Source organism: Oncorhynchus tshawytscha, linkage group LG03 (genome assembly GCF_018296145.1).
Source record: "Oncorhynchus tshawytscha isolate Ot180627B linkage group LG03, Otsh_v2.0, whole genome shotgun sequence".
Lineage (NCBI taxonomy): Eukaryota > Metazoa > Chordata > Actinopteri > Salmoniformes > Salmonidae > Oncorhynchus > Oncorhynchus tshawytscha.
In genome coordinates this window covers 31,100,240-31,125,707 of record NC_056431.1, presented here as the reverse complement: position 1 = coordinate 31,125,707, position 25,468 = coordinate 31,100,240, and the positions used below count along the sequence as shown (strand labels likewise).

General features: G+C 43.3%; 1 protein-coding gene across 1 annotated transcript; it reads left to right on the top strand.

The window, feature by feature from the left end:
- The first annotated feature begins 3,337 nt into the window (after positions 1 to 3,337).
- On the top strand, positions 3,338 to 21,676 carry LOC112245346 (delta-type opioid receptor-like). The gene is made up of 3 exons (XM_024413398.1): positions 3,338 to 3,573; positions 20,701 to 21,056; positions 21,147 to 21,676. The coding sequence occupies exons 1-3, from the start codon at positions 3,338 to 3,340 to the stop codon at positions 21,674 to 21,676; spliced, it is 1,122 nt and encodes a 373-aa protein (XP_024269166.1).
- Positions 21,677 to 25,468: the final 3,792 nt, after the last annotated feature.

The following is a 25,468-nucleotide window of genomic DNA, read 5'->3' as shown; positions in this document are numbered from 1 at the left end:
TGTCAACAAGACCACAAACTGGATCTGATATTCAATGGACAAACATACAAAAAATAGTCATATTACAATAGGCCGACAACCTGGCATTAAAATTAATGATCATATCAAAAATAGTCATGAACTGATCAAGTTGATGTTATAATGTTCAGATTTAATTTTAGTGGCTGGCCAGGGAATCCCATACCTCACTTGCGATGGCCATGTGGCGTGGAGGTAATGTTCTCTGGGGCAGGAATGATGGTCAGCACATCCTCAAAGGGATACCAAAGGAGATTGTCCCTCAACAGCCAGAAAAAACAGTTTACACCCACTCTATGCATACATTTCACCTGGCATTGGGTCTTATTCAACCCTTGGATGATCCCTGGGTAGATGGGGTGGTCGTACACCAAGGCACACCATTGCCCACCACCTCTGGACTGTGCCACTGCACTTTTTCTGGTGTGCTTTATAGAGGTCGACCGATTATGATTTTTCAAAACCGATACCGCTTATTGGAGGTCGATATATATATATAAATATCGTCCGATTAATCGGTATCGTCTTTTTTTGGACCTCCAATAATTGGTCTACCTCTATACAGCACACCAGAAGAAATGCAGTGGCACAGTCCAGAGGTGGTGGGCAAATGGTGTGCCTTGGTGTACAACCACACCATCTATATATATATATTTGTAATAATGACAATTACAACAAACTGAATGAACAATGAACACTTTTATTTTAACTTAATATAATAAATAAATAACATCTATTTAGTCTCAAATAAATAATGAAACATGTTCTTGCTCAGAACATGAGAAAGCTGGTGGTTCAATATTCCCAGTTTTTATTTTACCTTTATTTAACCAGGCAAGTCAGTTAAGAACAAATTCTTATTTTCAATGACAGCCTAGGAACAGTGGGTTAACTGCCTGTTCAGGGGCAGAACGACAGATTTGTACCTTGTCAGCTCAGGGGTTTGAACTCGCAACCTTCCGGTTACTAGTCCAACGCTCTAACCACTAGGCTGTGCGGTCATCTGTGAGATTAAAGCTGAAGCACTTTAACAAAAAACAGTCACACTTCAGATTCCCTGTTGCAGAACACATGCAGCTGATGTCGCAGTAAAGAATTTTCCCAGGTGAAAGAGTGACCACCTGGTGGAGCATCATTGTGGACGGTATGGCTGGAAGGTCAGCTGGCATTTCTTTCACTGGATCCTCCACAGCTTGTAAAACAATTTCACCTTCGATTGTCCCTCACTCAGAGCTTGGTACAGGGACAATGCCATGGGGATATCAACTCCTTGGCTGACAAGCCTGCCGGCCCTCCTCTTCAATGTGCCACCAACACCATCTGGGGCACCTTTGCCATGACTGGCTTCGAAGTAGTTCCAGGTTCCTCTTGTAAACCCCTTCTTGAAAATGTCAGTACAAATGCTGCTTGTACTGTGTGCAGGGACTGTCACCAAAAAATGGATGGTTGTCACATTCGGGCATCTCTCTCGGATTTCCCTTAGGATGGGCCCCAGGTGTTGCCATATGGCCAGTCTGGATGCTGATACAGTGCAGAAGGAGGTAGGGACAGATGCACCCCCCACATAGTAAACCCCATTGTGCAAAGTGGCCTGTTTTTGTGATGCACCAAAATGGACAGCTTGTACTTGAACCCTGTACTCGCAGCTGTAGTTCTCAGAGAAGTCAATATGGACTGCACATTCATTTGCAGGGAGGTTCAGCTTCAGGGACCATGAGAAAGCATATTGCTGTCTGATGTCCACGTTTCTACGTCTTTCCTCCACTTCTCTTTCTAAATACTGCTGTCTCCTCTGTACAACAGCAACACGCCAGGCATGGTAGTGCCTCTGCTTTTCAGCAGAGATCAATGGTGTGCCAGAACTCTGTTGAATGACGTGGCAAACTGCAGTTCTAGTGTTAATTTTACTATAGATAATAGATTGTCCCTTCTGAGTGAACTGAAGGAGATACAACCCTGTTACTGTAGTACAACACTGTTACTTGAATCAATGCTAATGTTAGCTTTTTCTCAGGAATAGATGCTAGCTGTGGAATGTAGCATTTACTGTAAGGGTCAAGGACAAACTTAGTTATACAAATAAAAATAGAAAACTTTTTTGTTGGTTAGAGTGATCCACTCATTCAAGACTGAAAATATTGGAAAAATATGAAAAATAGAAGAGAGGACTTACCTTTGGTCTTACCCATGGTGTTAGCAAATGGCTTGAGGATGTAATTTTCTGTGTCATGTGTCTCATTGTTTTTTCTCTTGCTCTGCCAGGCTAAATTAGGTTTAGGGACACAACTTCAGTGCAAAATTGATATCATTAAACAAATTCTTTGAACAACTACAAGAGTAGTTGTTCAAAGTAGACATAAATCAACAAAATCATACCAACATTTTTTTGGATTTAAACCTTATTTGAACTGTTATATTTGATGTGCAAGTTGGTCATCATGAAGGTGGGACAATAGAAAAATGCCATTTTAGGGGGACCATTTTTTGTCTACAACTATATTTACATTTTGTCACAGGACAAGTATAATATACACAACAAGTGCATGTTTTAGTATTTTGGGCATGGATTATTTGAAATTTCATGGGTGGGACAGAAAATGTCCTCCAATTCTGGAATGACCAATGGGAGTAAAAAGTACATATTTCCTTTATGAATGTAGTGGAGTATAAGTTACAAATATATATATATATCAATATTAAATGTTATTGCTGTCATAAGTGCCCCGAAGCAATATGTTGTTTAGAAATTGTTGTAGAAACCAAGCCATTCGTTTTTTTGAAAACTGGGTGGACCTGAAAAGAATATGTAATGTTTTACTGCATTATTTTCATTTTAGCAACCAGCCTAATAGACATTAGCAATTAGGGTAGGCTATCGTGCAGGATGTCGTCTCGATGCCCATTAACTTGCGCATTAGGCTAATGTCAATTAGAAAATTAGAGAGCAATTTAAGAGCAAAGCACGCACACCTACCCTTGTCTTGCTTCGCACCAGTGTGTCCTCGCCAAGGGAAGTAGATTGCACTTGCCCCCGCCGTCACCACCCCGTTGCATTGCGCGTACCTCGTACAGGGATAGGATCGGATACCTGTCTTTCAGAACATCTTTCCATACCTTCGCCAGAGCCTGAGATGTCAGTGATCACAGTTGAATGAGGTCTGATCAGTGCTTTCACACGTTCCTCGTCTGCTCTCGTGCGCTCAACAAAATCTGTATTTGGGGAGTCCGCAAGCATCTGCACTACAGGAAAGGAAAAGGCATCACTGACCTTGAATATAACGATGTTTTATCTACTAGGCTAATATTGCACCTGAATATGATGGAGTTTCCTACCCTGTCTGCGGCTGATTTAGCCGACCTGTATTCTGTGATCCCTTTCAATGCCACATTGCCTGAGGATTCTACAGGGCTGCCATCAAGAGGCAATGACACCGAGAAGGGTTCTTCGAAGGACACCAGAAGTATTATAATCGCAGTATCTATAACTGTTCTCTACTCTATTATATGCATTGTTGGACTGCTTGGAAACATCCTCGTTATGTATGGAGTGGTGAGGTAAGAAAGCCTATCTACTGTAGCTCTTTTGGTGACCCTTATGGAAATAACTAATACAAGCACTCTTATGTCCATTTTCTACTGTGAAGTGATTGCATTTTAATGTTGAATATCACCACAAGTGAACTGATATAGTTTATTATATAATCAGAGGCATTTGCATCCTCCAGCTAACTCACATTATTTCGGATAGGCTATGTAGTGCCACAGGTGCATAGTGAGAAAAGGAGACAACAAACCCACCCCACTCATGCCCTACCATCCACCAAGCTCTAGCATGAAGCAGTTAAATTGCAGTAGTGGAAAAAGTACTCAATTGTCATATTTGAATAAAGTAAAGATACCTTAATTGAAAATGACTTAAGTGAAAGTGAAAGTACCCAGTAAAATACTACTTGAGTAAATGTCTAAAAGTATCATTTTTTTATTTACTTAAAGTACAGTGGTGGAAAAAGTACTGAATTGTCATACTGGTTAATAAGTAGCGAGTACAAATAAATGTGGTACATCAAATTCCTTATGTTAAGCAAACCAGATGCAACAATTCACTTATTTACATTTATGGACAGCCAGGAGCACACTCAGACATAATTTACAAGCACAGTGATTGAGTTTAGTGAGTCCACCAGATCAGAGGCAGTTGGGGTGACAATGTATTCTATTAATAGTTGTGTGAATTGGACCATATTGCTGTCCTAACTGAGCATTCGAAATACAACAAGTACTTATGGCTGTCAGGGAAATTGTATGGGAGTATAAAAAATGTTTTATAGGAATAAAAGTAAAACATAGATACCCCAAATAACTACTTAAGTAGTGCTTTAAAGTAGTTTTACTTAGTTACTTTACACCACTGTAAAATTGTAAAGCGCTTCCTGGCTGTAAGTGACACAAAGACATGTAGGAACGATTTAAATTAATTAAATTTACATAGACAATTTTTGCTTGTGAAATTGTTTAAGTCTTGTCAATCTCATCATAAATGTTTAATACATAATGTAGCAAACTAAACTCATGTTGCTTTTATGTGATGCTTATTACATGCTCGGCTCGCTTATGATATTGTGAAGATATTGTGAATTGTTGCAGAATATTATGTCAAATTGCAAAATGTGAACTGTGATTTTTACGGTAGCTATGATACATTAGCCTATGAACCTGGAACTGTGCTCTCTATAGACCTCAGCTCTAATTTGAGGTATTGACTTCGCTTCTGGCTGCACTAGGGCCTTAGATCAATGAATAAACGGCACCCAAGTTCTAATCACCAAATTCAAGGCTGTTGAGTAAACTTGGTTGAGATAACTCCATCTTATATGGTTAGGTCAGAGGAGGCAATTAGTGTGATGACATGGGCTGAGTCAGAAAAAAACTATAATTACGAACTGTTTCATCCTTGCTTCCTCCATTCCTCTCAAAGCTCACTGGAGGAGGTCCTTCAATGCACGTTGAGAGGAATCGAGGAAACAAGGATGGAGGAACGAGGAAGCAAGAATTTGATGGCTAGTAACGTTTTCAGACACAGCCCAGGTCTCGATTCCCCTACCACCAGTGGTGTGTATTCATGGATGCCAAGGGAAGCCAGCCTTCCCCCCCAAAAAAAATTACCAAGAAAAAAAAACATACTAAATTATTGATCTTTCATCTCTCTGTGTTTCATAAATGCATCTCACCGGAGAAAGCATTTGAGCAAACGAAACAGCGCCCCTCTGTCTCAGTATGTGTAGCTTATGCACTGCTCAAAAAAATAAAGGGAACACTTAAACAACAAAATGTAAATCCAAGTCAATCACACTTCTGTGAAATCAAACTGTCCACTTAGGAAGCAACACTGATTGACAATAAATTGCACATGCTGTTGTGCAAATGGAATAGACAACAGGTGGAAATTATAGGCAATTAGCAAGACACCCCCAATAAAGGAGTGGTTCTGCAGGTGGGGACCACAGACCACTTTTCAGTTCCTATGCTTCCTGGCTGATGTTTTGGTCACTTTTGAATGCTGGTGGTGCTTTCACCCTAGTGGTAGCATGAGATGGAGTCTACAACCCACACAAGTGGCTCAGGTAGTGCAGCTCATCCAGGATGGCACATCAATGCGAGCTGTGGCAAGAAGGGTTGCTGTGTCTGTCAGCGTAGTGTCCAGAGCATGGAGGCGCTACCAGGAGACGGGCCAGTACATCAGGAGATGTGGCGGAGGCCGTAGGAGGCCAACAACCCAGCAGCAGGACCGCTACCTCCGCCTTTGTGCAAGGAGGAGCAGGAGGAGCACTGCCAGAGCCCTGCAAAAGACCTCCAGCACGCCACAAATGTGCATGTGTCTGCTCAAACGGTCAGAAACAGACACCATGAGGGTGGTATGAGGGTCCGACGTCCACAGGTGGGGGTTGTGCTTACAACCCAACACCGTGCAGGACGTTTTTCATTTGCCAGAGAACACCAAGATTGGCAAATTCGCCACTGGCGCCCTGTGCTCTTCACAGATGAAAGCAGGTTCACACTGAGCACATGTGACAGACATGACAGTCTGGAGACGCCGTGGAGAACGTTCTGCTGCCTGCAACATCCTCCAGCATAACCGGTTTGGCGGTGGGTCAGTCATGGTCTGGGGTGGCATTTCTTTGGGGGCCGCACAGCCCTCCATGTGCTCGCCAGAGGTAGCCTGACTGCCATTGGGTACCGAGATGAGATCCTCAGACCTCTTGTGAGACCATATGCTGGTGCGGTTGGCCCTGGGTTCCTCCTAATGCAAGACAATACTAGACCTCATGTGGCTGGAGTGTGTCAGCAGTTCTTGCAAGAGGAAGGCATTGATGCTATGGACTGGCCCGCCCGTTCCCCAGACCTGAATCCAATTGAGCACATCTGGGACATCATGTCTCGCTCCATCCACCAACGCCACGTTGCACCACAGACTGTCCAGTAGTTGGTGGATGCTTTAGTCCAGGTTTGGGAGGAGATCCCTCAGGAGACCATCTGCCACCTCATCAGGAGCATGCCCAGGCGTTGTAGGGAGGTCATACAGGCACGTGGAGGCCACAAACACTACTGAGGCTCATTTTGACTTGTTTTGAGGACATTACATCAAAGTTGGATCAGCCTGTAGTGTGGATTTCCACTTTAATTTTGAGTGTGACTCCAAATCCAGACCTCAATGGGTTGATAAATTTGATTTCCATTGATAATTTTTGTGATTTTGTTGTTAGCACATTCAACTATGTAAAGAAAAAAGTATTTAATAAGAATATTTAATTCATTCAGATCTAGGATGTGTTATTTTAGTGTTCCCTTTATTTTTTTGAGCAGTGTATATCAGATGCTGTCTGGTCAGAAAGCATCTGACATTGTTGCTGCCCGTAATATCGAATGCAATGGAAGGCAGCAAGCATTTGGCCTAACTTGATAAAAAATAATATTAAAAAAATAGCAACTCAGCATTGAGCTAAACAGAGTAAACTCAGTTGTGAATTGTCCTGGCGCACCAAATAAAAGTGTCAAGGGAAGCCAGTTTGGATTTGGCTTCAGACCAATCATCAGAGTAAGCTGCTGAACACTGTATGCTGGCAACACTCAGTTTGTTATTTTAACTAAACATAAAAAGGCAACAGTACAGGCAGGGAAAAGGCTAGTAACGTAGGTAAATGCTTGAGCTTATCGGTAGGTAGTTGGCGAGGGCTCTTTGCCAATCCACAGACATGACAGGAATCCAGACACACGAGGTAGGTGGTTAGTCCAAGATGTTTATTAACTTCTTGACGCTACCAATCCCTGTAGTGGGATAATTTCCGTCTGCAACCGCTGAATAGCATAGCGCAAACAGTCAAATAATATTAGTAGAAAATATTCATATTCATGAAATCACAAGTGCAATATTTTGAAACACAGCTTACTTAGCCTTTTGTTAATCACCCTGTTGTCTCAGATTTTGAAATTATGCTTAAACAGCGAAAGCAATCCAAGCGTTTGTGTAAGTTTATCAATAGCCTAAGCATAGCATTATGTACACTTAGCATCAGGAAGCTTGGTCACGAAAATCAGAAAAGCAATCAAATTAACCGTTTACCTTTGATGACCTTAGGATGTTTTCACCCACGAGACTCCCAGTTACACAGCAAATGTTCCTTTTGTTCCATAAAGATTATTTTTATACCCAAAATACCAACGTTTGTTTGTCGTGTTATGTTCAGAAATCCACAGGAAAGAGCGGTCACGACAACGCAGACGGAAATTCCAAATAGTCTTCATAATGTCCACAGAAACATGTCAAACATTTTTTATAATCATTCCTCAGGTAGTTTTTAAAATATATATTTGATAATATATCAACCGAGTGTGTAGCTTTTTCCATAACAGCGGGAGGAACAATGGCCGGTTTACTCAATTGCACACCAACTCACTCTGAGAGCCCCCACCTCACCACTTACGCAATGTGATCCTTCACACTCATTTTTCAAAATAAAAGCCTGAAACTATGTCTAAAGACTGTTGACACCTTAGGGAAGCCACAGAAAAAGGAATCTGGTTGATATCCCTTTAAATGGAGGACAGGCACGCATAGGAACACAGACATTTCAAAATAAGAGGCTCTTCCTGATTGGATTATCCTCAGGCTTTCGCCTGCAATATCAGTTATGTTATACCCACAGACAATATTTTTACAGTTTTGGAAACTTTAGAGTGTTTTCTATCCTAATCTGTCAATTATATGCATATTCTAGCAACTGGTCATGAGAAACATAACATAAAAATAGTGCCCCCTTGCTTCAAGAGGTTAACAATCCAAAAGGGATAGGTAAGAAGATGGGAGTCCAGAAAAACAGGCAAAGGTCAAAACTGGGAGGACCAGTAAAGAGAATAGAACAGGAGGAGCACAGGAAAAACATGCTGGTTGACTTGAACATACAAGATGAATTGGCACAGAGAGACGAATAAATACACTGTGGAAAATAAGTGACACCTGGAGGGGGTGGAGACAATCAAAAGGACAGGTGAAACAGATCAGGGCGTGACGGAACTTGCGTGTCAGTAGCTCTGTAGTCTGGATGATCCCGGGATGGCTAGAACTCAGCGAGGTATGGCACTAATTGCATTAGTTGGGGTCTGACGGACGCCGGAACGTAGGTCTTGCCTGCAGGGGTGTCGGGAGGTGCTGGGTCGTGGCGTAGGGCCTCTTGGGCGGCTGATTGGATTTCCCGCTGTATGGGTCCCACAAGACCGAGGCAGGATGGGCTTGGGAGCTGGGTTATAGAGGAAGGGGAGTCAAATAGACGGGATAAAGAATCAGCCTTCACATTGTTTCTTGCCAGGCAGATTGGTGAAGTTGAAATCGGGTGAAGAAGAGTGCCCAGCGTGCCTGTCTGGGGTTGAGCCTCTTAGCACTTAAGTACTCCAAATTGCATTGGTCGGTAAGGACAAGGAATGGGTGATGAGCTCCCTCTAACCAGTGGTGACACTCTTCAATAGCCAGCTTAGTGGCAAGGAACTCTCGGTTCCCAACATCATAGTTCCTCTCAGTGGGTGACAGTTTCTTAGAAAAGAGACACATCGGTGTAATTTGGGAGGTGTACCTACCCGCTGAGAGAGAAGCGCTCCGAGGCCGACTTCAGATGCATCAACCTCCAGAACAAAATGAAGGGTAGGATCTGGCTGCCTAAGGATGGGTGCAGAGGTGAAGAGGCGTTTCATGGTCTCAAATGCCGTAAGGGCGGTGTTGGTCCATTGGAGGTTATGGGTGAGAGCTGAGAGAGGAGCAGTTGTGCTGCTGCAGTTTCGGATGAACCGGCAGTAGTTGGAAAATCATAGGAAACGTTGTAGTTCCTTTACGGTGGTAGGTTTGGGCCAGTTAAGCACGGCCGTGACTTTGCCTTCGTCCATGTTGACCCCTCCTAGGAAGGTTACCTTAGTAACGTGAAATGCGCTCTTCTTAGCCTTGACATAAAGATGATGGTCCTGTAGCCGTTGGAGGACCTGTTGCACATGCTGTATGTGTTCTGCAATCGAGTGAGAGTAGATCAAGATGTCGCCAATGTACACGATAAGGAACTGGTTGATCAAGTCCTGGAAAACTTAATTCATGAAGGACTGGAAGACTGCGGGAGCATTGGTGAGACCGTAGGCCATAACCAGGTATTCGTAGTGACCCCTAGAGGTGATGAATGTCATCTTCCACTCATCCCCACTTCTGATATGGACCAGGTTGTAAGCACTACGTAGGTCCAGTTTGGAGTAGATGGTAGCCTGTCCAACTTGTTTTAGTGCGGCTGAAATCAGAGGGAAGCGATTTTTGATGGTAATTTCATTGAGGGGTTAGTAATCTGTGCAGGGACTGGATGCAGCCGAGACGTGGATGGACGGATGTTGAGGGCCTCTTCTATATAGGTGTCCATTGCCTCATTCTCTGGGATGGACAAGGGGTTGATCTGTCCTGAGAGGTTGTCCATCCAGCGCATTAATCCTAAAGGGAGGATTAACAGGGATTAGTTTGACTCTTAACTGTTGTGCCAATTGTTTGTCAATAAAATGACCTGCGGCCCCCCGAGTCCACTAGTCCCTCCACAAACTGAGTGACCCCATTAGCAGAAAGAAGAGCAGAGATACCAAACTGCCTTTTGGTAATATTCAAAAACGTAGAGGTGCTTACCTGTGCGGAAGTGGAGTGGTTGTGTGCGAACCGGACAGCTATTGAGTAGGTGGTTACTCTCTCCACAATAGAGGCACAGGTATTCACATAACCTCCAATGTCTTGCATGGGTTTGGGGCTTTTAGACCATGGTGGACGAGAGAAGGGAGTGGAAGACTCGCAGGCCATGGACAACTGTATATGTCTGCGGTCCACCAGTAGGTTGCCAATGGGTTTGGACATCCGGATGTATTGGTTTAGGTCCATTAAATCTCCTCTGCAGGCCAGTTCGGTCTGTAACTACCGATTAAGAGTTCTTCGGTAGACTATAAGGAGAGCTGGTTCATTCCATCCAGTGCTGGCAGCCATGGTGCGGAACGCAAGGGCATACTCAGTGATGGAGCGACGGCCCTGTCGCAGCTCACATAACAGGTCCCCGATGTGACGGGTCCAAAAAGGCAACAGCACAGGCAGGGAAGAGGCTAGTAACGTCGTCCGGGAGATCAGGCAATAGGTTGATAACAGGAAATCCGATAGGCTAAAGAACAGACAGGGAATAGGCGTCATTAGTGAGGCATGCAAAAAAAAAAATCATACACGGGAGGGGGAACCCAGCACTCCGAATAGTAGTTTGTCACAAAACAAACAATGATGGGGTGCAAAGAACTGAAATAAATAGTGTGTGATAATGACATACAGGTGTGTGAACAGGTGATCAGAATTCAGGTGATTGGAATCCGGAGAGTGAGCTGCGTTCAGGGGATCTATGTGTTTGAGAGTGTGGGCTGGAAAGTGAGCTGCGTTCGGGGGATCTACGTGTTTGAGAATGTGAGTTGGAAGCAGAAGTTACATAACCAATCTTTGTTAAACATAAATACCAAACTTGTTTTTGCATGGATTCTGCGAAGCGTTTAGATTTTAACTTCTTGCGTCGAGCCATCCCGGATCCGGGATCGTGAATACAGCCTCAAGCTCATTACCATAACGCAACGTTAACTATCCATGAAAATCGCAAATGAAATGAAATTAATATGCTAGCTCTCAAGCTTAGCCTTTTGTTTATTAACAACACTGTCATCTCAGATTTTCAAAATATGCTTCTCAACCATAGCAAAACAAGCATTTGTGTAACAGCTAGCGCAGCTAGCGTAGCATTTAGCATTAGCATTAGCAGGCAACATTTTCACAAAAAACAGAAAATCATTCAAATAAAATCATTACCTTTGAAGAACTTCAGATGTTTTCAATGAGGAGACTCTCAGTTAGATAGCAAATGCTCAGTTTTTCCTGAAAGATTATTTGTTTAGGAGAAATTGCTCCGTTTGGTGCGTCACGTTTGGCTACCAAAAAAAAACGAAAATTCAAAACGCCAAACTTTTTTCCAAATTAACTCCATAATATCGACTGAAACATGGTAAACGTTGTTTAGAATCAATCCTCAAGGTGTTTTTCACATATCTCCTCCTCTCCCCTCTCAATCACTGGATGACTGCGTGCAGCTTGTAGATTACGCACCAATTTAGACAAAGGACACCGTGCGGACCCCTGGTAAATGTAGTCTCTTATGGCCAATCTTCCAATGATATGCCTACAAATACGTCACAATGCTGCAGACACCTTGGAGAAACGATAGAAAGGGCAGGCTCATTCCTGGCGCATTCACAGCCATATAAGGAGACAATGGGAAACAGAGCTTCAAAAATTCTGCCCATTTCCTGGTTGAAGTTTCATCTTGGTTTCGCCTGTAGCATGAGTTTTGTGGCACTCACAGATAATATCTTTGCAGTTTTGGAAACCTTAGAGTGTTTTCTTTCCAAAGCTGCCAATTATATGCATAGTCGAGCATCTTTTCGTGACAAAATATTGCGCTTAAAACGGGCACGTTTTTTTATCCATAAATTAAAAGAGCGCCCCCTATATCCAAGAAGTTAACAGCTAGGACTGTTATTTCTTGTCTCAGAATCCTGCTTAACTGACAGGTTAAAGTCTGCTTGAAAGAGCTAACCTAAGTAATTGCTTGAAATGTGAGAGTGGGAGGATATCCTTGTTTTTCTCACTAGCCGTGAGAAATGTGACTGTTCCTGTTGCAAAAACAATGTCCTATCCGGAGCTGGAGTAAATGACATTACTAAGCTGCTCCTGAATGTACTATGCCAGGACATGGACATCGATTCTATCGAAGTCCATGTGGGTTCTAACGTCATCATAAAAGGCAGCTCTGAACAGTTGAATTTGGATTTCAAAGAGTTGATTGACTTTCTGCTAGACACTAATAAAAGATCCATCATATCTGGCCCTGTGCCCTCTGAATTGTGGTATTGAAGGGTTTAGCAGGATTCTTTCTCTTCACAACTGGCTATGTGATTATTGCAGCTCATCAATGGGTGTAACTTTTGTTGACAATTTCGATACCTTTTGGAAACAAAACATGTTTTACAAGGAGGATGGGATCCACCCAAATCATTTGGGTTCCTGGGTCCTTTCACGGCATTATAAGCCTGTGTTGAGACAATGACTTGTTAGCTCAGTTAATCCATACCATTGTGTCGCTGAGTCATCATAATGCTTTCGCAAATGTACATTATACCAGGGGCATTGATAGACACAATCAAAGTAACCTAATTTATGTCCCCTAACTGCCCTGAATGCCTTTACTGATCCTATAGCTATTGTATGCAGCAATCATGTGCATATGAACCAGATTTATGCTATTAGCACTGAGGCAGTGTGCCCTAGTAGGAAGTCCACTGTGTGCAGCTCACCCTCCACTAACATAAATAACATGAGAATAACTACTTCTGCTAAGCTTCCCTGTGCTCTAAATGGCCCACGCTAACAGCTTAAGAAACCAGGTTCATGAAATTAATAACTTGCTAGTAACAGATGACATTCTTATTCTGACTTATCTCTGAAACTCACTTCGACAATACCTTGATAAAATGGTAGCAATTCAAGTTTCTAACATTTACAGAAAAGACAAATGCCAGGTGTTGCTGTTTATATTCAGAACCACATTCCTGTAAAGATTAGAGGGGATCTCATGTTAAATACTGTTGAAGTAATATGGCTACAGGTTCATCTGCCTCACCGAAAGCACATTCTGGTGGGAAGCTGCTATAGATCACCAAGTGTTAACAGTCAGTATCTGGATAGCATGTGTGAAATGCTTGATAATGTATGTAATATCTGTCACGCCTGCTCCCTCTCCCCTCGAGCGCCAGGCTCCCAAGCAATGCGCACTCCTGCCACCATCATTACCACACCAGCCATCCCCCCCATCACGCGCATCAGCGATTATTGGACTCACCTGGACTCAATCATCTCTGTCATTACCTTCACTATATCTCTGTGGTTCTCTGCTCTGTTTCCTGTTTCTGCATTAATGTTATTATGTCTTTGTATACCTGTGTACTGACGCTGGTCCTGTTACCTGTATGTTCCCCATTAAATTTTTAACTCCCGGACCTGCTTCTCATCTCCAGCATCGGTCCTTACATTATCAACAGAGAGGTATACTTTCTGGGTGATTTAAATATTAAAAGACTTTCATCAAACGGCCTCTCAAGAAAAAGCTGAAAACTGTAAGTAGTGCCTGCAATCTGGTTCAGGCTATCAAGTCAATCTACCAGGGTCGTTAACAATAGCACAGGAATGAAATCATCAACATGTATTGATCACATCTTTACTAATTCTGCAGAAATTTGCTTGAAAGCAGTATCCAGATCCATTGGATGTAGTGATCACAATATAATAGACATATATAGGAAAACCAAAGTTCAAAAGGTTGGGTCTAATATAGTGTATAATAAAAAAAATCTAAATTCAACCATTTAACTAGACAAGTCAGTTAAGAATAAATTCTTATTTACAATGATGGCCTACTCCTGCCAAACCCAGACAACGCTGGGCCAATTATATGCCACCCAATCACTGCTGGATGTGACGCTGCCTGGATTCGAACCAGGGACTGCAGGGACTCGAGACCCCAAAAAGTTGTTGATGTAAAGCATATTTGTTGGTCCATGGTGTGAGATGAGGACCAAACAGAAGTGGCACTTGACACATTTATGAAATTGCTTATCCCAGTTACTAATAAGCATGCACCCATTTAAGAAAATGACTGTAAAACTGTTACATCCCCATGGATTGATGAGGAATTTAGAAATGGTGAGGGATGAGGCAAAAGGAATGGCAAATAAGTCTGGCTGCACAACTGGTTGGCAAACGTACTGCAAATTGAGAAATCATGTGACTAAACTGAATAAAAAGAAGAAACTACACCATGAAACAAAGACAAATGACATAAAGCATGATAGTAAAAAGCTTTGGAGCACCTTCAATGACATTTTGGGGAAAAAGGTACACTCCATCATTCATTGAATCAGATGGCTCATTCGTCACAAAAGCCACTGCCAACTACTGTAATGATTTTTTTCATTTGCAAGATCAGCAAACTTAGGCGTGACATGCCAGCAACAAACGCTGACAATACACATCCAAGTATATCTGACCAAATTATGAAAGACAAGCATTGTAATTTTGAATTCCGTAAAAGTGCGTGTGGTAAAGGTAGAAAAATTATGGTTGTCTATCAACCATGACAAGCCACCGGGGTCTGACAACTTGGATGGAAAATTACTGAGGATAAGAGAGGACAATATTGCCACTCCTATTTGCCATATCTTCAATTTAAGCCTACTAGAAAGTGTGTGCCCTCAGGCCTGGAGGGAAGCAAAAGTTATTCCGCTACGTAAGAATAGTAAAGCCCCCTTTCCTGGCCCAAATAGCTGATCAATCAGCCTTTTACCAACCCTTAGTAAACTTTTGGGAAAAAATGTGTTTGACCAGATACACTGACATTTAAAAGTACAGCATGTACGGCAGTTTTATTGTTCTTTGAACTCACAACGATACAAGAGAGTGCTCTATTATCCAATATCTGGATCAATTGTGCTATTTTGTTCATTTTTTTGTTTTGTGTAACTTAAATAAGTTACACAAAACAAAAAAACTAACAAAATAGCATACTGTGTACATAATGTTGCTGCTACCGCCTCTTATGATTGAAAGAACTTCTGGACATCAGAACAGCAATTACTCACCGCGGACAGGAAGAAACTTTTTCCTTTAACGAGTCCGACAAGAAGGATATCCTGCTTTCACGGGAACAGGCCCAGAGAAAAGGCATGAAGAAAAGGCACAGGAAAAGGTGCTGCAGATCAGGCAGCCTTCTGAGAATCCATAGGCGAACGAGAACTCCCACTGCCATCTGTTCTTCTTGCTAACATGCAATCATTGGAAAATAAAATTGATGATCTATGATTAAGATTATCCTACAAACGGGACATTAAGACATAGCTGAATGACAATACGGACAATATAGAGCTAGCGGGATTTTCCATGCACTGGCAGAACAGAGACGCTACCTCTGGTAAGACGATATTTGTCAATAACAGCTGGTGCTCAATGTCTAATATTAAAGAAGCATTGAGGTATTGCTCACCTGAGGTAGAGTACCTTAAGATAAGCTGTAGACCACACTATCTACCAAGAGAGTTCTCATCTATATTATTCGTAGCAGTCTATTTACCACCACAGAGCGAAGCTGGCACCAAGACTGCTCTCAACCAACTCTATAAGGCCATAAGCACAGAAGAAAATGCTCACCCAGAAGTGGCGCTCCTAGCGGCCGGGGACTTTAATGCAGTCAAACTTAAATCAGTTTTACCTCATTTTACCAGCATGTCACTTGCAACCTGAGAAAAAAATCCTAGATGACCTTTACTTCACACACAGAGATGCATACAAAGCTCTCCCCGGCTCTCCATTTGTCAAATATGACCATAATTCTGTCCTCCTGATTCCTGCTTACAAGCAAGAACTAAAGCAGGAGGTACCAGTGACTCGCTCAATACGGAAGTGGTAAGATGACGCAGATGTTACACTACAGGACTGTTTTGCTAGCACAGACTGGAATGTGTTCCGGGATTCATCCAAGGGCATTGAGGAGTACACCAGCTCAGTCATCGGCTTCATCAATAAGTGCATCGACAACGTCGTCCCCACAGTGACTGTACGTACAGTTGTGTCATACTGCAGCACACCTTGTGTGCTGCCGTAGCATTCTGTGGAACGTCATTTAATTGTCAGCCATTTTTTCTGTTACTGCAAGTTATTGCTAGTTTGACCACCAGACGGCATCTTTGAAAAGCATTTGATAGTATTCCGTATTGGCATTACCTGAGAATTTAAAACCTTTTTTGTAATAACATTAATATATGGGATTGATTTTAAGAAATTTGGCTTAATTAATTTGATTAATATTATGGTGTTTCTATTCAGAGAAAAATGAAAAAAATTTAACTCTCAGGGTTTCCGTTAGGATGAAATGACTGTACAACATGACTGTTGGGAGTAGGCTACAGGATTGGAGGATTCTAAATTGTTTGCCTTATCTAGACAACTTTGTTCCAATATTTCTGTAAATCAGTGATATTTATTTCCATAGTAATTCATTATGGATCCATAACTAAATCAACATCTGCTTTTTGAAAGAGTATTTTTTTATCATTATTTTATTAACAAAATGTGTTTATTTGTTTATTAGGCTACTGTGCAGTCTACAATACATACTGTAGTAAACATGGGAAAGTCCCTAATTCCTTACATAAGGGAGAGCATGCCATGTTTGTACTACAGAATGTAGAGCATGCGGGAGACTGGTTTCAAAACCCCGTTGGGGAGGAAGGAGTGGGCTAACCTTGTAAATAAGAATTTGTTCTTAACTGATTCCATATGTGTTATTTCATAGTTGTGATGTCTTCACTATTATTCTACAATGTAGAAAATAGTAAAAATATTGAAAAATCCTGGAATGAGTAGGTGTGTACAAACTTTTGACTGGTACTTGCTGGAACGGAAAATTTGTCGCTGTACAACGTGGCTGTCGGCAGTACAGTACTGGGCTATTTAGCTAAAGAATCCCTGTGTCATGCGGATGAGAGACCATAGTTCAAATTCCCATATGGGGGGGAAGGAGTAGGCTTGTCTCAGAGTACCCATGCTTGCCTCAGAGCAGTGAAAAATGGTGCTAAAATAGTTGTAGGCTTTTGCTTCTGAATACAATATGCTCTTTACATAAATAAGACCTACACCATTTTTAACAGTATATCTACAAATATTTTTTACAATGACATGACTCTCCGCAAATAATTACATTTAGAGGATTGGGGGACTGTATTAATATCTAAGGGGCATTTATATAATTCTAAATGAATCGCTTTTTTTTTTAAAGTAATGATATTTTGGAGATTTCATTTTCATTTAACCTAGAGTGAGTGAGAAAAAGGCAATTCTTGAACATGGGGTGAGACATTCTCACTAATTTGTAAATAGTCAGTTTGATATTTTAGAATTATTTATTTCAGGAGAAACCTAACTTAATTATTTAGCAGACATCACTTGCTTAGTCAACACATATCTTAAGAATACCATGGAACATTTGAACATTTTCATTTCTCCATGCTTGTCTCAGAGCAGCGCGAAACATTGCTGAAATAGATGTCCGCAGTGGGAAAGCTATGTATTCTGTGCCAACTTCGTGGTATCTCTTCGTTTACACATCCTTGGAATAGCAGAACAGCATAACGGTCTGAGCGGCACTTGCTGTGCCTGGTGAGCAGTTGGTCATGTTCTGTTGTCAGAAGAGGAATGGAAACGTCAGGGTGAACCTGCCACGTATGTTGACTCTGCCTGTCAGAGATGGAGTTCCAGAGCTCACAGGTGTGCCTGGCATGGACTGTGACTCCATCTCATTCCTCGCCCTTTTCAACGAGTGAGTGAGTCAATGATTCCAATGATTAGTCTGACAAACAAAGAACTTTGCATCCTGCAGGCCCAGGCATGGATTAAAGCTGGCGAGACATTCAATAACGTCATCTTCACAGACGAATCAACCATGGCCCTTGAGCAATTTGCTCAAAATTGCTATAGAAAAAAAGTTAGAAGATCAAGAAGATTAACGAAAGCATAAAGATGTTGATGAAGAAATGCTGTTTTGAGTTAGACATGTAACACTTTAGACTACTTAAGCATCGAATACATTCCAAGTTGCGCTGCAGTTGCCGCCGGTTGTTGTTTTTTTACCTGTTAAATAAAGGTTCAAAGGCAAGTCAGGTAAGAACAAATTCATATTTATAATGAAGGCCTATCCCGGATGACGTTGGGCCAATTGTGCGCCGCCCTATGGCACTCCCAATCACGGTCAGATTTGATACAGCCTGAATTCGAACCAGGGACTGTAGACCGCTGCACCACTCGGGAGCCATAATTTACACACATATATGTACATATAAAAAACATTTTCAGAACATTAACCGTGTGTAGATACGTGTGTAGGTAGATAGACACAAATTGTTTGTTGCAAGTTGCGGGGGGGGTGAAGGTTGAATAGTCTATTGTTCAGCTAATAGCCCATCCTGCTACACTTGTGAAAAACGAATAATACTACTTTTCAATATGTTAAATATTCCAATTAATAAAGTGTTTTAGTCACAATCGGCCCAACCCCAATTGATACATTTGGGCACAGTCGATAGCGTGCTGGACTTCGGGCTAGAATGTTGAGGGTTTGAAACCTGCTCCCTGCTTGTTTCATTAGATTATTACGCTGGTCTCTGTGCAAATAGCCTGGATTGTTACTCCCATCTCGTTCCTCGCTCTCTTCCACACGTCATTCAGCACGCTTGTGGGCGTGCTGACAGGATGTACTGTTTTTTATTTTGTATATATGAATTACAAATCAACCTTTAAACAGGTCAACATTCACAAAGCCGCTGGGACAGACAGATTACCAGGACATGTACTCAAAGCATCCGCTGACCAACTGTCAAGTGTTTTCACTAACATTTTCAAACTCTCCCTGACCGAGTCTGTCTTACCTACATGTTTCAAGCAGACCACCACACTAAGGTCACCTGCCTTAATGACTACTGACCCATAGCACTCACATCTGTAGCCATGAAGTGCTTTGAAAGGCTGGTCATGGCTCACATCAACAGCATCCTCCCGGACACACTAGACCCACTCCAATTTGCATACCGCCCCAACAGATCCACAGATGACGCAATCTCAATCACACTCCACACTGCCCTTTCTCAGACAAAAGGAACACCTATGTGAGAATGCTGTTCATTGACTACAGCTCAGCGTTCAACACCATAGTGCCCACAAAGCTCATCACTAAGCTAAGGACTCTGAGACTAAACACCTCCCTCTATACAACTGGATCCTGGACTTCCTGACGGGCCGCCCCCAGGTGGTAAGAGTAGGCAACAACACGTCTGCCACGCTGATCCTTAAGACTGGGGCCCCTCAGGTATGCGTACGACTGCGTGGCCAAACACGACTCCAACACCATCATTAAGTTTGCTGACGACACAAGAGTGGTAGGCCTGATCACCGACAATGATGAGACGCCCTAAAGAGAGGTCAGAGACCTGGCAGTGTGGTGCCAGGACAACAACCTCTTCCTCGATGTGAGCAAGACAAAGGAGCTGATCGTGGACTACAGGAAAAGCTCGGCCGAACACACCCCCATTAACATCGACGGGGCTGTAGCGGAGCAGGTCGAGTTTCCTTGGTTTCCACATCACCAACGAACTATCATGGTCCAAACATACAAGGACAGTCGTGAAGAGGGCACGACAAAACCTTCCTCAGGAGACTGAGGGAGAAATGGGTCCCCAGATCCTCAAAAGGTTATACAGCTGCACCATCGAGAGCATCCTGACCGGTTGCATCACCACCTGGTATGGAAGCTGCTCAACATCTGACCGTAAGGCACAACAGAGGATAGTGCGAATGGCCCAGTTCATCACTGGGACCAAGCTTTCCGCCATCCAGGACCTATATAATAGGAGGTGTCAGAGGAAAGCCCATAAAATTGTCAGACTCCAGTCACCCAAGTTATTTTCTCTACAGCACAGCAAGCGGTACCGGAGCGTACCAAAAGGCTAGGACCAAAAGGTTCCTCAACAGCTTCTACCCCCAATCCATAAGACTGCTGAACAATTAATAAAATCGCCACCAGACAATTTACATTGAGCCCCCCTTTTGTACACTGCTGCTACTCGCTGTTTATTATCAATGAATAGTCACTTCACCCCCACCTACATGTACAAATTACCTCAACTAAACTGTACCCTCGCACACTGACTCGGTACCGGTGCCCCCTGTATATAGCCTCGTTATTCTTATTGTGTTACTTTTATTATTACTTTTTATTTTAGTCTACTTGGTAAATATTTTCTTAACTCTTCTTGAACTGCACTGTTGGTTAAGGGCTTGTAAGTAAGCATTTCACTGTAAAGTCTACACTTGTTGCATTCGGCGCATGTGACAAATAAAATTTGATTTTAATTACACCTCCGTGCAATACAGATACCTTGCCTTCTGAGATCTGTAGTATTTGACAAGCTAATAAACAGCATTGACCTCTCTCTGTCCAGATACACCAAAATGAAGACAGCCACTAACATCTACATCTTCAACTTGGCCCTGGCCGATGCTTTGGCTACCAGCACTCTGCCCTTCCAGAGTGCCAAGTACCTGATGAACACCTGGCCCTTCGGCGAGTTCCTGTGTAAAGTGATCCTCGCCATTGACTACTACAACATGTTCACCAGTATCTTCACCCTGACCATGATGAGCGTGGACCGCTACATCGCTGTGTGCCACCCGGTCAGGGCCCTGGACTTTAGAACACCTGCCAAGGCCAAGATGATCAACGTGTGCATCTGGATCCTCTCCTCTGCCATCGGAGTGCCCATCATGGTCATGGCGGTTACCAAGGTGACAGACAAAGGTGAGCAGTCCATATGAGCTGTACCGTATGTGCTCCAGACACCAACATCCACATATCCATATGCTAACCATTTGATTGTTTATCCCTCAGGCAATACAGGCTGCATGCTACAGTTTCCTCAGCCAGACTGGTACTGGGACACGGTGACTAAGATTTGCGTGTTCATATTTGCCTTCGTGGTGCCAACCCTGGTCATCACCATCTGCTACGGCCTGATGATTCTCCGCCTGAAGAATGTCCGGGTGCTCTCCGGTTCAAAGGAGAAAAATCGGAATATGCGGCGCATTACCCACATGGTCCTGGTGGTGGTGGCGGTCTTCATAATTTGCTGGACGCCCATCCACATCTTTATCATCCTCAGGACCATGGTGCAGATCAACAGCACGAACCCCTATGTGATCGCCAGCTGGCACCTGTGCATTGCGCTGGGCTACATGAACAGCAGCCTCAACCCCCTGCTCTATGCCTTCCTGGACGCGAACTTCAAGAGGTGCTTTAGTGATTTCTGCCTGCCTTTCCGCTCCAACATGGACCAGAGCAGCTTCTCCAGAGCCCGCAACTCCACGCGAGAGCCCACCACTGTGTGTCCCCCTAGAGTGTTGGTGAGGAAGCCTGTATGACTAGGCATGGAGCAGTGTCCTGGAGACTCCCGCTCACAGACAGTCCAGGCCGACTTCAAATCAAATCAAATCAAATTTTATTTGTCACATACACATGGTTAGCAGATGTTAGTGCGAGTGTAGCGAAATGCTTGTGCTTCTAGTTCCGACAATGCAGTAATAACCAACAAGTAATCTAGCTAACAATTCCAAAACTACTACCTTATAGACAAGAATATGTACATAAAGATATATGAATGAGTGATGGTACAGAGCGGCATAGGCAAGATACAGTAGATGGTATTGAGTGCAGTATATACATATGAGATGAGTATGTAAACAAAGTGGCATAGTTAAAGTGGCTAGTGATACATGTATTACATAAGGATGCAGTAGATGATATAGAGTACAGTATATACGTATACATATGAGATGAATAATGTAGGGTATGTAAACATTATATTAGGTAGCATTGTTTAAAGTGGCTAGTGATATATTTTACATAATTTCCCATCAATTCCCATTATTAAAGTGGCTGGAGTTGAGTCAGTGTGTTGGCAGCAGCCACTCAATGTTAGTGGTGGCTGTTTAACAGTCTGATGGCCTTGAGATAGAAGCTGTTTTTCAGTCTCTCGGTCCCAGCTTTGATGCACCTGTACTGACCTCGCCTTCTGGATGATAAGCGGGGTGAACAGGCAGTGGCTCAGGTGGTTGTTGTCCTTGATGATCTTTATGGCCTTCCTGTGACATCGGGTGGTGTAGATGTCCTGGAGGGCAGGTAGTTTGCCCCCGGTGATGCGTTGTGCAGACCTCACTACCCTCTGGAGAGCCTTACGGTTGTGGGCGGAGCAGTTGCCGTACCAGGTGGTGATTCAGCCCGACAGGATGCTCTCGATTGTGCATCTGTAGAAGTTTGTGAGTGCTTTTGCTGACAAGCCGAATTTCTTCAGCCTCCTGAGGTTGAAGAGGCGCTGCTGCGCCTTCTTCACGATGCTGTCTGTGTGGGTGGACCAATTCAGTTTGTCTGTGATGTGTACGCCGAGGAACTTAAAACTTACTACCCTCTCCACTACTGTTCTATCGATGTGGATAGGGGGGTGTTCCCTCTGCTGTTTCCTGAAGTCCACAATCATCTCCTTAGTTTTGTTGACGTTGAGTGTGAGGTTATTTTCCTGACACCACACTCCGAGGGCCCTCACCTCCTCCCTGTAGGCCGTCTCATCGTTGTTGGTAATCAAGCCTACCACTGTTGTGTCGTCTGTGGACCTATTTGGGCGGTAAGCAAATTGGAGTGGGTCTAGGGTGTCAGGTAGGGTGGAGGTGATATGGTCCTTGACTAGTCTCTCAAAGCACTTCATGATGACGGAAGTGAGTGCTACGGGGCGGTAGTCGTTTAGCTCAGTTACCTTAGCTTTCTTGGGAACAGGAACAATGGTGGCCCTCTTGAAGCATGTGGGAACAACAGACTGGGATAGGGATTGATTGAATATGTCCGTAAACACACCAGCCAGCTGGTCTGCGCATGCTCTGAGGGTCGGCTGGGGATGCCGTCTGGGCCTGCAGCCTTGCGAGGGTTGACACGTTTAAATGTTTTCCTCACGTCGGCTGCAGTGAAGGAGAGTCCGCATGTTTTAGTTGCGGGCAGTGTCAGTGGCACTGTATTGTCCTCAAAGAGGGGCAAAAAAGTTATTTAGTCTGCCTGGGATCAAGACATCCTGGTCCGTGACGGTGCTGGTTTTCTTTTTGTAATCCGTGATTGACTGTAGACCCTGCCACATACCTCTTGTGTCTGAGCCGTTGAATTGAGATTCTACTTTGTCTCTATACTGACGCTTAGCTTGTTTGATTGCCTTGCGGAGGGAATAGTTACACTGTTTGTATTCTGTCATGTTTCCAGTCACCTTGCCCTGATTAAAAGCAGTGGTTCGCGCTTTCAGTTTCACGCGAATGCTGCCATCAATCCACGGTTTCTGGTTTGGGAATGTTTTAATCGTTGCTATGGGAACGACATCTTCAACGCACGTTCTAATGAACTGGCTCACCGAATCAGCGTATTCGTCAATGTTGTTGTCTGACGCAATACGGAACATATCCCAGTCCACGTGATGGAAGCAGTCTTGGAGTGTGGAATCAGATTGGTCGGACCAGCGTTGAACAGACCTCAGCGCGGGAGCTTCTTGTTTTAGTTTCTGTCTGTAGGCAGGGATCAACAAAATGGAGTCGTGGTCAGCTTTTCCGAAAGGAGGGCGGGGCAGGGCCTTATATGCGTCGCGGAAGTTGGAATAGCAATGATCCAAGGTTTTTCCAGCCCTGGTTGCGCAATCGATATGCTGATAAAATTTAGGGAGTCTTGTTTTCAGATTAGCCTTGTTAAAATCCCCAGCTACAATGAATGCAGCCTCCGGATATATGGATTCCAGTTTGCAAAGAGTCAAATAAAGTTTGTTCAGAGCCATCGATGTGTCTGCTTGGGGGGAATATATACGGCTGTGATTATAATCGAAGAGAATTCCCTTGGTAGATAATGCGGTCTACATTTGATTGTGAGGAATTCTAAATCAGGTGAACAGAAGGACTTGAGTTCCTGTATGTTGTTGTGGCCACACCATGTCACGTTAACCATAAAGCATACGCCCCCGCCCCTCTTCTTACCAGAAAGATGTTTGTTTCTGTCGGCGCGATGTGTGGAGAAACCAGCTGGCTGCACCGTCTCCGATAGCGTCTCTCCAGTGAGCCATGTTTCCGTGAAGCAAAGAACGTTACAGTCTCTGATGTCCCTCTGGAATGCTACCCTTGCTCGGATTTCATCAACCTTGTTGTCAAGAGACTGGACATTGGCGAGGAGAATGCTAGGCAGTGGTGCACGATGTGCCCGTCTCCGGAGTCTGACCAGAAGACCGCTTCGTTTTCCCCTTTTTCGAAGTCGTTTTTTGGGGTCGCCGGCTGGGATCCATTCCGTTGTCCTGGGTGAAAGGCAGAACACAGGATCCGCTTCGCGAAAGTCATATTCTTGGTCGTACTGATGGTGAGTTGACGCTGCTCTTATGTTCAGTAGTTCTGTATGTAATGAAACCTAAGATGACCTGGGGTACCAATGTAAGAAATAACACGTAAAAAAACAAAAAACTGCATAGTTTCCTAGGAACGCGAAGCGAGGCGGCCATCTCTGTCGGCGCCGGAAGTAAAAAATTAATTAATTAAAAAATTAAATTAAATTAAAAAAATTAAATTAAATTTAAAAACTTTTAAAAACTGATGTCACACAGTTCTCCACAGATTCCTGACAGTAGCTCTGGCTTTAGACCTACAGCACAAAACCCACTGCAAACATTTGCATAGAGTGTGATGTTACATTTTTTGGCCTATCCAGACAAAACTAGATTTACTCTTCCTCTAGCCTAACATAGCAGGCATAAATTTCCCCATCTGGGTTTCAGTGGAAAGGAATCTACAGTGGCTTTGCGAAAGTATTCATATCCCCCTTTGCATTTTTCCTGTTTTTTTGCCTTACAACCTGGAATTAAAATAGATTTTTGGGGGGTTTGTATCATTTGATTTACACAACATGCCTACCACTTTGAAGATGCAAAATATTTGTTGTTGTGAAACAAACTAGAAGTAAGACAAAAAAACAGAACTTGAGCGTGCATAACTATTCACCCTCCCAAAGTCGATACTTTGTAGAGCGTCCTTTTGCAGCAATTACAGCTGCAAGTCTCTTGGGGCATGTCTCTATAAGCTTGGCACATCTAGCCACTGGGATTTTTCCCCATTCTTCAAGGCAAAACTGCTACAGCTCCTTCAAGTTGGATA